The sequence below is a fragment of the Aythya marila genome (assembly GCF_965140915.1).
Source record: "Aythya marila genome assembly, chromosome: 5".
Taxonomy (NCBI): Eukaryota; Metazoa; Chordata; class Aves; order Anseriformes; family Anatidae; genus Aythya; species Aythya marila.
The window spans coordinates 15512408-15530655 of NC_139046.1; the positions used below are offsets into that span (position 1 = coordinate 15512408).

Below are 18248 nucleotides of genomic sequence, written 5' to 3' on the forward strand. Positions count from 1 at the left end.
TTTCCTTTCCTTTCCTTTCCTTTTCTTTCCTTTCCTTTCCTTTCCTTTTCCTTTCCTTTTCCTTTCCTTTCCATCTTTTTATTTTTCTTTTCTCCCTGCTTCACTTTACTTCACTTCTCAAGAATAAGGTAATAACACATCTTTCCTAGCTCAGAACCTTCATATCTTTCAGAGACAACTGCACTCTCCTGCTCTGTTCAGGCCTTGGTGTGAGCACCAGCACAGGCTCCCACTCTGCTCTTCTGTGCCTACGCGTTGCACAGCAACATCCCCTGGGGCACTTGTGTTAGAGCAAGGACAGACAGTTTGCCAGTCATGAGACAAGATTTACTTTATTTTTCTCTTTTTTTTAAATAATGACAAAAACTAGGAAGTATGCCTGCTATCTGGCTTTCAAGAATTTCCAATGGTGTGTGGTCTTTCTGCAGTCTTTCCACAACAGTACTGGGAGACATCTTCCTGTATGAAGAATGAAAAAACAGTCCTTTTTACTCAATGAAAGGCATTCATGATTTACCTGTTCAGGAGACAATGCCTTTAAGAACAGTTTATATCTACAAGTACTCTCCATAAACCAGTTCCATCAGCAGGACCAGTTCCCCCCCGGGTACAATTGATCATCCTCTGCCTCCCTCTGTCAATGGGCCGACCAGCAGCACCCTTGACCTGGGGAAGCAGTAAATCCTTTGGATAACTACATACCTGGCAATGCATATTGTTTACCTCTGATGCATTGATTACAGTGGGTAAGTAAAGCATTTTGACATCAACAACAGGAGCTGTATTTCCACAGTGGTTAATCTGTTACTAATTAAAAAACTTCAGTTCGAGTGCTCAACACTGCCAGCATTGATTGTAATGAGTTCTACATAAACAGACACAACTTTGTCTTTATCCTTGTGTGTGATTCCTATTCAAGCAGTAATCTGAGAAAGTGGAGAGAAATGGTGTGTGTGTATGCAGGGGTCACCGTCACACAAATCTCCCTCCATTTACAGCTTTTCCCACTTCCCCACCCTGGGTATGGACACCTCATAGCCTCTCTGTACCCTCTCTGAGCTTGCCAGGTCCCTCTAAGTCCCTGTGAAGGAGCAGAGGAAGCTTTATGCTTCTAAGTAAAACCAAGCCAAAAGAAGAAAAAAAAGGCAATAAATTTTCAGAAAACTGGAAAAGGATAAAAAATATTTTTCTTAAAAAAAAAAAAAAAAAGAGAAAAAAAAAAAGAGAAAAAAAAAAAAAAAAGAAGAGTTAGGAAATTATAGGCCACTGAGTCCAACTCCAATTCTTGGAAAAACGTTGGAAATATTAGTAAAAATAAAAACCATGGTAAGCATCGAGGGAAAAAAAAAATAGCAAGAAAAAAAAAAAAAAAAAAAAACACAAGATGACAAAACAAAAATGGTTTTGTCAAAACTGAACCACATCAGTCCAACCTAATCCCCTCCAATGGCAGAGTAACAAGCCTTGTCATTAGCAAATAGTTGAGCTAAAGTACAGCTTAGCTAAGCAATTGCTAGGTTATATTTAGGTTTAGTAAGGCGTTATTGTCTTCCATAACATGCACTTGTAGAAGGTACAGAAAATATGTGCTGTAAGATCAGTGTGAGATTGAAAACTATTTTCCAAGTTTCTAGTGATCCAGAGTTAAGGAGAAATCAGGCCTCTTGAGGGCAGGTCTGGGTTCTGGTGGTTCAATACTTCCTTTATCTGCCCCCATCTCTGGCCAAATAGCAGAGCACAGCCACTGTAGTCCTGGCATTTCCTAACTGCAGGAGTTTACATTTATTGTGTCCCACCAAGGAGCCTGGTGTGTGACAGCCCATTAAAGAGACTCAGATTTTACCACTGCAGTAGCCTATAATACCTTTTTCTGGGTTGTATAATACCTGATAATCACTACAGATGGTGGATGGGGCAAAAATTGACATTCTCAGGAAAGAGGAGACAGTGCAAACACTGGTAAGATCAGCCCAACAAGCAGATCATGGTAAATTTCTAAGGTTTAAAACAAGCCAAAGAATAAGCTAGTCTTCATTCTGCTGGGACAGGTATTTCTGTAAGTGGACAGACTCCAATTTCCTAGCCTTTTGAGAGAGATCTAGAGACATCTTGGCAGAGGTGACATGCTTTTTAAAGAGGAGTTTTAAAGAAGAAGGTGTTTCTATAGGGCATGTGCAGACCTTAAAAGTTGGCACCCCCTGGTTTTAAATCTCTTACAAACCATTGATCTCACAGCATAGGGCAAGAGGTCTGCAGAAATTTCAAATCTGCAAAAACCTGTGGCTTTCCTTTGTCCAAATAACCAACTGTGATCAAAACGAAGATGTAACACTGACTGTGTTCAGACCACATCATTTTAGAGTGCAGAAGCAACAGTTTCCATGAGTCTTTCTCTTCCCTACAGTTCTCAAGTGCAAATAACTGCAAACAGACACAGAGAAACAAAATTTGCTCAGATAAAAGTGGAAAACTGTCAACATTTGTTCTCAGACCCACTCACATATATTGTTTATTCATGGCACAAGAAAGCAGAACACACAGATAATAAAAAAATGCAAATGTACAAAACAAATTAAAATACATTTGAACATTTTCCAGACTCTGTTCTTTTCTGCAAAAGATCGGTAATCAGAGACAGCTCTTCCCACCACAACCACACAATTTCTTCTTTGGAGATGCTTTGTCTGTCCCTAGCTTAGATTGTAAAGAGTCAGAACTGTTGAGCCACCCGCAGGCATGTTTCTTGCACAGCTCTAAGGAAGCAAATGGAGTTAAATAAGGAATTTTTCCAACTGCTTGAAGGTCCCACAGAGGATACATCTAAAAAAATTACATCTTAATGGACATATGCAAAGGAAAATGGCAGTACCAAGTGTTTCTTTGACAGCAACTGACTTCTGATCTTGAAATAGTCCATTCAAGTTTGCTTTTTCCAAGGCTTACCATTTTCTCTCCTCCCCTACCACCTAAGCTTTTAAAAAGCGTATCACCAGCAGATCTTAATTACAGTCAGGTCCAGAGAAATGAAGGCAGCTGCATGGATCCCTTCTGAGGTCACAATTTTTGCTGTGGACTTCCAAAGTCTCTGAGGAGAAAAGCGCTGCCTGAGCTCAGCGACATCACAGAGGAATGTGTGCCACCTGCCGCGGCTATGGCATGTGGGGAGCGGGACAGATGGCCCACCAGATTTGTTTGTTCCCACTGTGAATGCTGTGTGCTGTGCCCTGGCAGAGGCTGTGCCTGGGAGCTGACTGCTTGCCTTGTGCTGGCTCTGCCAGGGCACGCTGGAGGATGAGGAAGGTGACACCTTCCTGAGTGTTTCAGGGAAAAGCCTCTGAGGTCATGTGGTGAGAAGCAAAGACATCTCTCTGCAGGGTAAGGTGCAAACAGGGATTCCTGAGAGCTCGATTTCAGTCTTTTTGATTAGCAACAAAAGATAACGTAGGTTTGAAGGCACTTCTGGATGTCATCCAATCCCATCACCTGCTCACAGCAGCGCCAGCTTGGAAATTGGATAAGGTTGCTCAGGGCCATGTCCAGACAGGTTTTGGACATCTCCAAGGACAGTAATTTCACAGCCTCAGAGAGTAACCTGTCCTCACGTATGACCACCCTCCCTGTAAACATTATTTTCCTTATATCTGATTTGCATTTCCTTTTCTGCAACTTGCATTCCCTGCCACACAAACCACCATTGCCCACCATTGTTCCATCTTCTCTCTAACCTCACTCGTTACATAGGGTGGGACAACAGGTACAGCATCCCCCATCACCACCTCTTCTCCAGGCTGAAAAAGCCTTGGTCTCCCTGCCCCTCCCACCTCATGCTGAGCTCCAGCCTCCTGACCAAGCTAAATTAAATCTGAGCAAAGACTCCTCCTAAAAGTAACAGTCGAGCTCCTGGCCTCATCTAAGATACATCTCTTTTCATCGCGTCAGTATTAGCAGCTCTGAGCACATGGAAAGCTGGACCAATTAATCAGGAAAACAAGTCTTTTTCCTGGGAGAGGGGAGGGCACTAAAAGCACACTAAAAGACAGCAGGAACACTGGAGGATGAGACATCTCTGGCAGAAGCAGCCTGCACTTAGGTGAGGTTAAAGCAATTGCAAACCCATAGCCTGAGAGGAGGACAAAGCAGACTGATGAAAATTAAGAGTCTCCTAGGGACCCAGAGGGGCTTTACTGCATAGCAGAATGAAACTGATCCTAGAGAGAAATAAAGGGTAAACACTTGCTGTGTTGACCTGTGGGACAGGCAGAGCTATGTGTGTGCTCCTTTATTGGGGCTGGAAATAATATCAGTGGGCCACAGCACCCTGGAATGCTCAGGGACCTCCTGCATGGGGCTGGCAGGAGGTAAGACAAGAGTACAGCATGCAACAGAGGAAAGTGCAACTTAAAGGTGAAGATCTGCCAGGTCTTTGCTTGGAAGGACCCTTGATACAGCTGTACCTTCTGTGTATTGGCACTGCAAGTAACTTCTTGCAGGAGGTCACTTCTGATCTGTTTGTGTAACCAAGAGTGCCTTTCCCCTTGAATCACAGTGAGAGACAGCTCTGCAAATTAAATGTAGCCTGCCAGCAGAGAGAAGGATACTGCCTTCACCAGCTCCAGAATGACATTTAATCTCAGCAGTGTGGTAGGAGGGACTCATGTGCTCTTTATACTCCAGAGGGCATCACCCGAACAACAACCAATTGTGGTTTGAAATGGCTTTCAGGGTAATTAGTTAAATATTTAAAAAAGATTAAAGTATTTCTCCGCCAGAGAAGCAAACATACAGTTTTTCTAATTTAAATAATTAATTTATTTTGGACTACAGCCAGCCTGTTTCCAAGGGAATGCATGCTGGATGGCTTTTGTTAATGTTGCCAATTTACTGAAGATGAAATAGTGTTATTAAGATCTTGCAATAACAATATTAAAATAAACAAACAAATAAACAAAAAGAAAGAAACCAAAACAAAATAAAAATAAATAAATAAATAAATAAATAAAAAACATTGGGGTTCAAAGTAATAAGATGTCTAATGTAGAGTACTGATAGTTTGATCCAGAGCAAATGGAAGAACTCCTAACAGCACTTTCATTAAGGACTTGTCTTTCAAAATATCAGAGGAGTGGTCCATTGCCTGGAAAAAAAAAAAAAAAAAAGTGCAAATGCAAGTTCATATGCAACATATTTTGTTATCGAATATTGAAACAGGGTCTCAGCACATTTCAGGATTATTTACACAATTGGATGAAACTCCTATATACATGAGGGAAAACAAATCAGCTATCACATTGCAGATAACATTGGAGATTGGTATGGATTAGATTTTATTCATTTTCCCTCTTGCACACTCATACAAAAGTCAGCAGGTAGAGAACACATTCCACTGCAAGACTAACCTGTTCTTAAATGAAGTCATATTAAGTCAGTTGTTTTTTTCTTCACATTTCTCAGTACCTTTACTCATAGCTGCACTTCTTTGTCTGGAATTGTGTTCTCATTTGTCTCTTGGTGCATGTGATTATTCGCCTTCAGTCTGTACGTGCTCTAGGTGAGGCTTTGTATCTTCAGAGGCTGTTTTCGTTTGTTATTTTAAAAAGCCTACAAGTGCCCATCTGCTTTTTTCCAGCTGGTAAACAATTCAAACAAATATTCTAGCAGCCTGGATCCAATCTCATACTGAACTGCTGTGCCTACCTTTGCATGGGTGAGAGGAATAGAAGCAAAGGAGAGAAGCCTGGAAAGAAAAAATTTTTGTAGCAGCTCCCACAGCCAAGCAAAATGTAAAGCCTTGCTTCAACACATCACCTGCAAAGAAAAACCCCAATCTCCCCAGAAGATTCAGTGATGCTTCCTTTAAGCAGCAATTACTGCTGCAACCCCCTGCCTCCCGAGGGGATGCTCCTGTGGGCTGGCAGCTGACCGCATAGGTCCAACCTTCACGTATAAGCATGCTCTGGCATACCGGCCTGATGCTTCCAAGTCTGTAACTTGGTAGTAACTTCACGATGAGCCAGCACAGAGCACAGTGCAGCTGTTTGTCTGTCCACACATCACTGCCTGCCAGGTCACATCTGTCCAGGTCCCAGCAGTGTGTCTGGCTGGGACACACTGGGTACCACTGGCCCCAGAGCACCCACCTCTGCCATCACATCTCCATCCCTACAGCAGCTCTCAGCCACTGTGAGCACCAGTGCTACTGCTTTGCTTTTAAGTTTACTAGTGAAGTTCCCAGCAACTGTCCCTTATTAACAGCAATGGAGATAATTGAGAGATATTGGATAATTTAAACCAAATACGCCAAATAAAACCTATTAAAAGTCTGGTGTAGAGGAGGCAGGATGTTTCTGTGCAAAATACTGAGATGAGATCTAGCTGCAGCATGCATCCAGCTGTCTTTTCCAGGGGCTTTTGTCTAGTATATGTATGTGTTTAATTTTACTCATTTCAGTAGTTCTAATGTACCTAGTCAGGCTGTTTACACAAGTTAATGATGCATGTGAAGTATTTGCTAGAGCAAGGGGCTGGATTCCCAGCAGGAGATTGTGCAGAAATGCAGGAGGACTCTTATGACTGTTGTAAGCAACGACAGGGCTAGGCCGTGCATATACAGCAAAAATCAGGTGCCTCCCCCCAAAAATTGTCTTCACTGTTTGCTCTTCACCATTCCTAAAGTAATAACACTTGTCTGCCCTGGTTAATGTTTTCTAGAGGACGCTTTGCTTTCATAACGCTATTTAACAGTATAAATAAGAGAGGGAGCAGCAGGGTAGTCCTGGTGAAGACAGCAGGATCCTTGGAAGCTGCTGTAAGTAGTGATTTTTTTGTTTCCTATGGAGACTTCAGACGTGTATCCTCCTGTTGCATGCAATTGATTTTAAGCCTTTCCTAGGGTTGTACCTTATACTGAAATCTGTCTTAGCAATTGTTCTAGTGATAAAGAGGCTTATTTGGTCAGCTGGATACAAAGCACACAGGCACCACATTTAGGCATGGAGTTGCCTGTATGTTGCTAGATGGCTGGCAAGAAGAATAAGAATGTAAAAACCAGAGTGGGGTGTCTAGTCATCTTGCAGAGAAGCAAGGTGACCTCTGAAGACAACAAAACATAAGCACCTGAAGGAGAGATACCTCCTGCTCTTTCCTGCTAGAGGGAACAGGCTCCACTCCATCCAGAACCTGAGGATGGGTGCCCGGACACTGATGCCTTGGTAATCCTTTTTGAGTTATTCTGCTGATTTCTATATTCAAGGCCTACAAGAAATATCTTTGCTAGGGAATGGGATATCTGAGGTCTGCTTCCCTTTTAGACGAGACATCTCCTTGTTGCTCTAACAACCAGATTACAGGAAAACTGAGAAAGAAACAAGGAAAAGGTATTCTCCACACACTCAGGTTATGTGAGATCACAGTGAGGCCAACATGTAACATTCACGCACCCAGAGACTGGGTAGTGATCAAGTGCACATGGGAAAGTAGAAACTGGGAACCCAGTCTGATCTGTTCTAGGGACAGTTTGTGCTTTGTGCTGAAAAGAAATCACCTCTGTCTCATCTGACCGTCCTAACCACTGCAGTGGTCCTTTTATTAAAAAAATCTTTTTATTCTCTGGCCTCAGTGATACTTCATCCGTGAGTGTGTGCAGCAACTCAGGTCCAACAGAAAATACCAGAAATGCCCTGGTAGCAGACTGAAAGCTCATGCTCACCTGTTTCCATGTAGAAGAGGCCTAGAAGTGGGTGATGCGCTTCCTGGGTGAGCTCTTTGGTGCTCAGCTGTCTTGCAGAAGATAGATGACACTGAGAACAGCTGATTTGAGTCCTTCTCTTCCTTTCTCCCAAGGTTTCTTTGGACATATTGGTCTTGTTCAAGAAAAAATGGCTAAGGGTTCAATGTTTTAAGGAAGTTCCTAGAAGTTTCAACCAAAAGTCTGGCAGGGAAGTTTACTCCATGCAAGGAAAAGCAACACACCCACATACAGTCACATGCATTTTTAAGAATATTGTAAACTTGGCTTCCATGTTTCTATTGCAAAAGGAATTACTTTTAATGAAATGGTCACAGTGACTGGATTCTTTGCATAACCTGATACCCTTGGCTTGTGCTGGCAGCCTTCTCAGGGGCCTCCAGCAAGCACAGAGGCATCAAACTGTGAATCACATAAGTAAATGTCTAGCTGATCAGTATGGAAAAGTCCCTGAACATGCCAAGGCACATACTGTGAAGTACCCAGAGAGCTTTCAGGCCAGCCAGGAAAGCACATACTTGTTTGTGGTGCTCCTGTGAGTAGGCAGTCCTGGACAGAAGGTTTCTGAGATTGTTTTCTCACACACAAGTGTGACTAGTCATCTTTCTTTTGTGACATTTTGTGTGCTTGGGTTGTTTCTGTCTCTTCTTTGGATTGGCCCTGAGTAGAAGAGAGTAGTCCAGCAGACACCAGTGGTGGTGGTGGAGTCATGTCTTGATGTGCCTGGTGCTCCCAGAGTGCAGCTTTCAGGAAAGACATTTCTCAGATTTCCTCACTTAGAATCAATCAAGAGGGAAGCAGCACCATCTGGTGAGCAAAGATCTTTTCTATTTCATGCTTGCATGTGTTTTTGAGTACTGCAAATGTTCATGATTAAAATGACATTACAGGTGAGGACCCCTTGTAGGAGAGGCATGGGATAAATATTCATCACCTGGCCAATTACATGGGATTCTAAAGTCAGAAAATTATATTCAGAAACATCTCTCCAAATAATCAAGACACAAATCAGCCCTCAAATGGACAATTTTTTGATATCCACAAAGAATCAGGTTCTGTCAGTTAGAAAATTTAGACTAGCTCTGCTACAGGTCTTTTGGTGGAATTCTTTTAGGGTAACCTCAGCCTATCAGTTTTCTCCATTTTCTTTGTAGGACAGAGTGTCCAAAAAAGTACTGCTATTCCGGGTGGCACAGTACGGAAGATTGTAATTTATTCAACATGTAATATATATTCAACAAATCTTATCACTAAATCTATTACAGGTAAATTGCTTGAAACATCACTAACTCCAGGTGTTGGCATGTTCTTGTGCCATTGTCTGTTTTGATTTAAAGCTCTTCATGAAAGAAACCTTTTCTTGAATACCACAAAGATATTGTCATTGCTTGACATGGTTAAAAAAGAAAAAAAGAAAAAAAAAAAAAAAAAAAAAGCAGAGAAACTAGTTTTCTTCCAGGCTATTCAACAAGTCAATGTAAATTTGGAATTACAATGGAAGAGTTCTTCAATTCTATTCCCATGTTTGTGGGCAATCTGACAGATTGCCTCTTAGCAAACTGTTCTTCTGGGGATGGTATAAGTCTTAAGATAGGCAGCTTTCTTCAAAATTAGCTTCTTCAGATAGGGAATACTCTAAGGGCTTTTTCGCACAGGATCCATCTCTTTGTTTGTTTTTGTTTTGTTTTTTTAATTGTTAGCAAATATGCTTTGTAAGAAAATGCCTCAATCATGGAGATTGCCTGAGAATCTGCACCTTCTGTTTCATATGGAAACAGTCTCTGTTTACAATTTATCACACTGTTAAGTTATCAGGTTTATCACCTGCAAACCTAGCAGCCACAGTAACATAAACTAGAATAGTAAATATCAAGTACCTTTATTCTTTGAAGAATAACCTAGTAGAGTCAGACACATCCATCTTCAAGGCTTAAACAAAACACACACAAAAGGGACCTCTACAAACTGCAGCTGCTGAGTCTTTCATAATCTCATGATTTTAAAATCAACCACTACCAAGATTTTTGTGAGGGCTGACTCATAAGTCTCAAATGTTCGTGATTGGCCAGTACTGAGTAACAGATGGATGATTCAGATTCAGATTGTATTTAATTATCCGTGAATTCAGAGCTGTAATAAAATGAAATTAATTCCATGAAAGTTCATAAATCAAACACAAAAAGCAAATATGTCATAAATACATAGAGGAAAAAATATAGGGAAAAAAATCCTCAGAAAATTGTAATCAGTATTTTACAAAGCTACTGTAAAACCATTCTACATCCATTAGCTATAATTTTGAGGCCAGGTCAGTTAAATTCTACATCTACTCTGCATTCCAAATAAATATAAACTTGCATTGCAATGTATATATAGAAAATTCCATCTATATTGTGTTTTGTTATAGTTATGAAATGTGATGAGATAGGGAACAGGTGATGACTTATGCTTCATTCTTTTATATTCGTATTATTCTTAATAAATTATGACTGCAGCTGAGTAAATAATTCACAGTGAATAATTTATCCAGAGGCAGATTCTGAATCAGACTGCTGGATACGTGGAAATAGATCAGGTTCAGATTTAATGCTTTTGCCTTCAAGTTGATTTCTTTTCAAAGTCTGACTAATACATTGGATCTCTGATAGATGATTTTAAATATTCAGAACAGTTCGCATGTTAAGTTAGAAGGGGACAGATATATTGAGCAGTATCATTTCAATGTCAAAATCAGAGAAGACCAAAATATAATTTAAAGCTACTGTGCACAGCAATTGAAAATGTAGTTATTGAGAGCCCTTATGGTTCTTCCATTTGTCAATAACACAGTAGGTGTTATTGCAAGCAGGCCTGTTTTTAGAAATACTTGTATCAGACATGTAATTGTTTGAATGCTTGATTATAGCTCAAAAATGTTTTGTCATTCTTATGCAAGTCTAATTGTAACTGGATATTCAAATACTAATAAAAATTGCTTCCTCTGATGTTATGGAAAAATCAGGACCATGATCATAGCCCTTTCTGACCACAGTCTTTCAAGCTGAATCATGCCAGAACAGAGAAGTGCAATTAGTTTAATACGTCTCTCCTTGCACAAGTTTTAACAAATCTAGTTCATTATCTCCACAAACTCATTGCAAGTCTCTCACTACTTCTTTGTGTTAGATTGCTCAGAAATGTGGCCTGCTGTGACTCCACTTTTCCAATGTCTAATTATAAGAGCTGATATAGTGTCAGCTCTGCAAAGGAATGTAGATACCACAGCCAAGAGAAATAGGTTAAGATAAATGTATTGCCCTTTGACCAGCAGAGCATCTGATAAAAATAAGTCCTTGTTTTTGTTGGTGTCATTGACTTCTTTTGCTGGGCTGAAAATGAATTGACTCCAATGGTTTGGTTTGTCTACTAAGAGACAAAATGTTACTTCAGGTTCTTATTTAAAGTGTCACATTATTTTTATTCAGAAAACAAACAAACAAACAAAAACAAACAAACAAACAAACAAAAACATATTCCTTAGATTTGGTTTGCTACTGAAGAACAGTCACCATCACTTGTCTTCTCTTGAAATAGAGGGCCTTATCAATCTGAACAAAAGTTTATTTAAAAATCTCCTCCATGTCTGTTTGCTCAAATTCTGTTTGTATGTAGCTACTGATTGCTGCCCACTTGCATGAATTTCCTCTTTCTTCCCTTACTCACAAAACATCCAGAGTTGCTCTGTGATGCTTTTTACAGTAGGTATCTTAGACCATTAATGTCAAAAGCACAGTGGTATTGCAGCCCTCCGGTGGTTGCCATGGTATGTTTTCTGGTGTGATATACTCTGTTCTCTGGCCTGCTGAGGGTGCTGTATATTCAGCTAATCTACACCAAATTTGGCCTTTGTGGATGTATAGGGTAGGGCCAGAAGAAAAAGTTGTGGGAGATTTGCCAGGAGGCCTGTAGAAGTAATAATAATAATAATAATAATTTAAAAAAAAAAAAAAAAAAACTGGCAAGAGGTGTTTTTTTAGAGGAAATTGAGGACAAGAGAAAGACACAAGAACTTTTGTTCAGAATAACCACATATACGTGATTTATGTATTTACCCTAGTAATTGATTCTCTTTTTCCTCCATAGGATTTTAATGCAAGAAGATGAAGACCAACTTTTATGTATATTTGCTACTGGCTGGGCTTTACACTGTTGCCCCTGGTCAGCTTGTTACCAGCCACCATGATCCAAATGAACCTAAAGACCATGTGCATTATGCAGGGGAAGCGATCGCTTGCCTCAAACTAGTGCCAAGCAATGCTGACTTTGCATTTCATTTTTTTAACAAGGTTACACTCGAGGAGCCTAATAAGAACATTTTCTTCTCTCCTGTAAGCATCTCCACTGCCTTTGCAATGCTGGCCCTAGGGGCTAGGTCAACCACACAGACTCAGATCCTGGAAGGACTCGCCTTCAACCTTACAGAGATTCAGGAGAAAGAGATACATGAAGGCTTTCACAACCTCATCCACATGCTGAGCCATCCCGAGAGCGGGGTCCAGCTCAACATGGGGAGTGCTATCTTTCTAACGGAAAAGCTGAAACCACTAAAAAAGTTTTTAGATGATGCCAAAACTTTGTATCAGCTGGAGACTTTAACCACCAACTTTAACAATCCCACAGAGGCCGAGAAGCAGATTAATGATTATATAGAGAAGAAAACACATGGGAAAATTACTAATTTGATCAAGGAAATGGATCCACAGACTGTAATGCTCCTAGCTACCTTTGTTTTCTTTAGAGGTAAGTCCTGTAGTATTCAGGTTCATGTCATTCTTCTAATCAAATGATCTCTTCAGCTCACCTGCCACCTTTGGAAAATGTTCCAGCAGAAATTTGAAATGCTCTTTGCTGGGACAGAAGCCCCTCACAGCATGCTGCAGCCAGGTAGAGCAGCAGGGCCCTGCTCAGCACCAGAGGTGGCAGGAGAGCCTGCAGGCTCAGCTCTACCCATAGCAGACAGGAAGCTCTGCTCCAAGACACAGCCTCCATGTAGTTTCAGCTCACTTTCATGGGTTTAGTCATAGCTCCAATTGCCCCACATTCTCTTAGTTTTCACCGAAGGAACTGAGATGAACACATGACCTATTCCTTTAAAAGCATCTCTTTAAAAGTGTGCATGATTCAATGGCCTAATTTACTATACGCTACATAATCCTATTTTTTCCTATTGGATTCCTTGAAATGTATACACATTAACATATTTATATACAGAAGAAGCTAGTGATGAGCAGAAGAGGGCATTTTAACAAAGCGGAAACAGTGCATTTCTGATGTGGGTTTGATGATGTGCCTGACACACCAACACTTAGATATGAGATCCTACATTAATCTTATCTATAGATTGAGGCTCGTGATTAAAGTCAATAAAAATTAAATGCATACAGTATATGAACACACAAATGATGTCATGTAAGCCCTTAAATGACAACTCATGGAAAGGCCACTTAGATCACCCAAGGAAAAAAAGTAATGGAACCTAATACACATTCTTGATTGATCAGGTAAAAGATTCTTTCCTTACTGTGGCATGCATATTAAAATGGTAAGTTTGAAAATTGTAAATTTAGCAATTGGAGGAATAGGTGAGTATAATTAGTTATATAAAATTCCGTTTATGATGGGATGAGACGTGGTATATTCAGTTGCATTTTATCTCTCTATATCAGGCAACTGGGAAAAGCCTTTTAAACCAGAGAACACTGAAGAAAGAGAGTTCTTTGTGGATGCTGAAACTACTGTGAAAGTCCCTATGATGTACCAGACAGGCAGATTTGACTTGTATTTTGATATGGAGCTGTCTTGCACCGTGGTACGTCTTCATTATAATGGAAGTGCTACAGCATTTCTAGTCTTACCAGCAAAAGGGAAAATGAAGCGGTTAGAGCAAGCACTGGTCAAGGAAACCATCCGGGAATGGTCAGACCATCTACTCCAGAGGTAATCTGCCAGTCATTTGCAGTGGCACCTAGATTAATAGTCTATTTTCTTTTTTAGGAATGCAAATACTACAGGCTTGCTGATTCTGGGAACTGAGTGGGTTATTTTTGGCTTGTGCATCCTAGTTGTAAAAATCTTGCAGCTGGTTGGTATTTAACTATTCTCTTGTTGATGTTTGAGTGACTTTCTGCTTCCCCCGCTAAGGTGGAGATCATCTTGATCAGGTCTCAGGAGTACCAAATAGCAATCCCATCTTGGGGTTTCTAAAACTGACAGAGTGAGAGGGTGGCAATTCTAAGACAAATCCCCTATACTGAGGTTTCAGCTAACGTGTTTTACCTCACATATGTTACTGACACACTGTGACTCAGACGTATGTCTAAACCCTAAATAAACCATAACTTAGGCAGTTTTTATTAATGCATACATACGTAATATGTCCTACACAAATATCTTCCTTACAAGGGCCATTGCAGCACACAGTGGTTGTTATAACAGGATGGTGATTAATTACTAGTGCCCTGATTTTCTGGCATTTTGTTTTTGAAACTATAAAAATCTAATGAGGTTCTGTTAGCTCCTACCACTGAAACTAACATCAGCTAGCACGTTTTACAACCTTGTTTGTCTGGGAGGGAAGAGATCTAAGCACCAGCAGATGAGTAATATCAAGTTAATACGTGCCTAATTTACAAAGCTCTGCCCTGATTCACAACTAACAAGGCTTTGGAGTTCACACCCATGATTCTTGGTGCATCATTACAGAAATGCCGCCACAGTTAATAAAGACATAGTGGGCAGCAAATTGGATATGAGTTAATAATGTGATGCCTCAACTACGAAAAATGAAAATGTATTCTCAAGTGAAAAATCAGAAAAATCCTTACCTAAATAGATTCTTGTTGCAAGTTCCTTCAAGACCAACATACGAATAAACTCTTCATGTGAGAGGCTGTGAGAACCAGGTGGCAATTTCAGTTCTACTATTACATTGATGGCTGTATTAATAAGCATGGTTCCATCACCTTCTAATGCATGGGGCAATATCATAGAAAGGCAGCAACAGTGGGGTTTGGATTTTGTTCATCCCAAGTTATCCCAGGGAGAGACATCAGAAGATGTGGGTTACCAAAAGGGTAATTCCTGCAGTAGGTGACTAAGAGGCTCTGAGGGTCCTTAGACAGCACATGAAGAGAAATTCGGCAGAAAGTATACTAAGCAGGAGCTGCCCACAAGTAGCCTGGAGGTGGTGTAAATCCCATCAGGAGTAACTCGTAGAATACAGTTTGATGTCTAGAGCAGGACCAAGGATGTTCTGCCTATCTATTCTATCTGCTCCTCACTGTTAAAGGCAGACTCTATCTGCCTTTTTTGTAATTCCATGGCCAGCCCATGGAAAGGAGACAATTAGAAGATGGGGTCCCCAAGGGTACAGGTGGTAGGGCACAGACTCTCCCGTGAACCATGTCACAGGCCACAGCTATGACAAAAGAACTGCTTTGCTTTGAAGTATTGGGGTTTGTCACACATTTGCCCAAGCAGACCTGTCTGTGCCTACTTCAGGTCCCTCCTTGCTTGAGCAACCTGGGCATCCATCTCTGTGCCTCTTTTTCCCTGGCTGTAAAGAGGGCCTCTCGTTACTGCCCTCCTTTGCAGGGTACTCTCATATTTGCTAAAGCAAAATGCCTGACAGGTATCAGTAGTAGTAGTATGAATGACAACATCTGTATCACCATGAGAAGGACCAACAATCAGATTAGCACTCTTTGTACATTCATGGCTGGTACAGCGCCCTGGCATTTGACACCCATGAGTCACACAGCATTCACACCATCATTTACCTGAGTGAAAGGTCTGTCTTACCACCCTCTGTGTTTCTTTTCTGCCTGACAGCAAAGTGAGACTCTACTTCCCCAAATTTTCCATCTCTGGGAGCTATGAAATAACAAACATCCTTAGCAAGATGGGAATTGTGGATGTGTTCACTGACCGGGCAGATCTCTCTGGCATCACTGGTGCACCGGAGCTGAAGGTTTCTAAAGTAAGTCTGAGGCCACCAGCCCTCTCCTTCCTTTCACAAACACATCCTACCACAGAGAAAGCTACATGTTGTGGTAGCATCCAGAAACACCAACTAAATACAGCTCCCAGCTTCCCAGCTTGCCACAGCCAGGATCACCCTGGCTTTGATCTGCGAGTTTACATTTAAGAGGATTTTGGCCCTTAGTGACATTGAAGATCAGATTAGTTTGCTGCACAACTCTTTTTTCCAAGACCAAGATCAGATGAGATCTCCTGAGGTGTATCTAGAATGTGAGAAAAAAAAAAATCAACCCTCAGCTTCTCAGGAGGAGCCACTGGTGCTGCTGGGCACATCAAAGCCCTAACACCCTGAAGACTCAGTTTTGGAGATGCATAGATGGCCTCTCCCATATATGTCTGAAAGCTGGCCGAGAGAGCAAGGCAGCAGCCTGGTCACCCCTCCACCCCGGTTAGAGGCAAGCACAGAGCCCTGCCAGAGCTGGGGACCAGCTGGGCATGGCCACCTGCAGAGCCACCCCTACACCAGGATGAAGAGGAGAGACTGGTAAGAGACAGTAGAAGGCACATGGGGAAGAAAGGTCAGAGAAAATCAATTTAGATAAAAGAACCTCTTTTTGCAATTTTTTTTTTTTTTATTATTTAATTTTAACTTGGGAGAAAAGAACCTCTTTTTTATGTTTATTTTTATTTTATTTTAACTTGGGAATTCAATAGAACATTGTTTCTAGTGGCAGTTTATTTGCCCAAATAATCTCTTTTCCTGCTTTTTAGGTGCCTTCTTTCCTTGCATGTAATAGGGCAAATAAAAGCATTTAACTCAATGCAAGAACATAGTCTGTTATTCTCTTTTTATTTGTCTCAAACAGCACAAGAATCCCTCACACATTTCAGAAGCATCTTGTCACACTTCAGTAGAGGGTGTATTTCACTGTGGAACTTAGAAGTGGATTGTCCATTCTTCATCCAGTCTTTGCAACAGAAGACAAATAGCTTGGGACTATTATTATTATTATTATTATCATTATTATTATTATTAATTATTATTATATAATACAATTAATAATAATAATTTGTTAAAATTTATCTAGCTCTATCCTGGTCCTCATTTAAAACAGTTATGACTACAACAACACTGCTCACACCTCTACTGCCCTACAGATCTGCAGTTGATTCTCCAAAGCAGGGTTGCTTTAAACAGGGTCTGGTTCACCTCTCAGGTGGCTGTTTTCTGCCCAGAATGACTGTGTTCTTTTTTTTTTTTTTTTTTCCTAGGTTGTCCATAAGGCTGCTCTGGATGTTGATGAGAGAGGTACTGAGGCGGCAGCAGCAACTGCTGCTGAAATAATGACCATGTCTCTTCCTCCTGCCATTGAATTCAACCGTCCCTTCCTCATGCTGATTTTTGATAGAGATACAAACAGTACCCTCTTCATAGGAAAAATAGTTAACCCAACTATCACTAGCTGAAGTGACATATGAATTCTTTTTGTTATTACTGATTAAAGAAGTTGTGAAACTGCATGACACCATCTATTTCCATTTGTATGAGCTTAATATACAGTTCTTTCATAGGAAGAATTTTCATTCTATGCTACTGTCGAAAACTAATGGTATTGACCATGACACTTGCTTAGCAGGAAGCAAGAAAAATGTTTTGAATTCATTTAACAAAGAATGACTGTTTTACTTAACTGAAAGACAAGGAAAGACCTGCTAAGATTTGCCAGTATTCAGGGAGAGACATTTGTATTACAATGGAAGATTCCTGCTTAGCAAGTCATTGTCAGCCAGAATAGCATATAAAATGATTAACACTTCTGCAAACAAAGCAGAAGTGGTTGTAATTTATCATAAGTACATAAGAAAGTAAATAAGAGATGCGAAGAGTTGGATCAACAATACAGGGTAAGGGGAAACTGACGCTTTGAATGGAGTCAGCACTGGAAACATGAAAAATTGTCTTAAACATGGGGAGATAAATCTCTTTTCTCCACCATAAACCTTTTATCACTTTTAGCATTAATCTAGCAGCAACTCTTCTGAAAGAGCTTCTTGCTTCTCAGAACAGAGCTAGAGGATCAAATCTGCTCTTCAGCCTGAAGATTTTGAACCAAGTATTGCCAATTCAACAGCCCACGTGGGTGGTTGACTTCTCACACATGTATCCGTCAGTGGCCAAAAGAAGGATGTAGCTGGATGAGCTGGCAAGGTATTTGGACAGCAATTACACAACATGTTGTCAGCTGAGATTTGTAGAAAACACATAATAAGGGTCTAGCAAATTGTAGGTGTTTGAAGTGCCGCCCTTTTATAGCTACCAAGGCAGATCAGTAGATATCACCCCATAAGCAGGTTGCCTGACTCAGGAGATGGTGGCAGCCACCCAGGGGGGACTGAGGGCAGCTTGAAGGCAGGTGGTAACCTCTTTCAGTAGACTTGCCTTGGCAGCAAGTATAAGAGCACAGTTGCCCCTTTTTTTCCTACA

General features: G+C 40.8%; 1 protein-coding gene across 2 annotated transcripts; it reads left to right on the forward strand.

The window, feature by feature from the left end:
* The first annotated feature begins 6720 nt into the window (after positions 1–6720).
* On the forward strand, positions 6721–17942 carry LOC309878736 (alpha-1-antiproteinase 2-like). 2 transcript variants are annotated; one of them, XM_082761618.1, is made up of 5 exons: positions 6721–6805; positions 11867–12523; positions 13450–13720; positions 15614–15761; positions 17036–17941. In XM_082761618.1, exons 2-5 carry the CDS (start codon positions 11884–11886, stop codon positions 17228–17230), a joined length of 1254 nt encoding a protein of 417 aa, XP_082617744.1. In that variant the 5' UTR covers positions 6721–6805; positions 11867–11883; the 3' UTR covers positions 17231–17941. The 2 variants fall into 2 exon arrangements, with proteins under 2 accessions (XP_082617744.1, XP_082617745.1); XM_082761619.1 differs by lacking the exon at positions 6721–6805 and adding an exon at positions 8326–8554 and having other exon boundaries at positions 17036–17942.
* Positions 17943–18248: the final 306 nt, after the last annotated feature.

What these genes read in the sequence shown, in the direction of transcription:
- LOC309878736 (XM_082761618.1), top strand. Translation starts at nt 11,884, where the DNA reads ATGAAGACCAACTTTTATGTATATTTGCTACTGGCTGGGCTTTACACT. An exon ending in TACCTTTGTTTTCTTTAGAG is followed by an intron (nt 12,524 to 13,449) that starts GTAAGTCCTGTA and finishes TCTCTATATCAG; the next exon opens with GCAACTGGGAAAAGCCTTTT. An exon ending in CGGAGCTGAAGGTTTCTAAA is followed by an intron (nt 15,762 to 17,035) that starts GTAAGTCTGAGG and finishes TTTTTTTCCTAG; the next exon opens with GTTGTCCATAAGGCTGCTCT.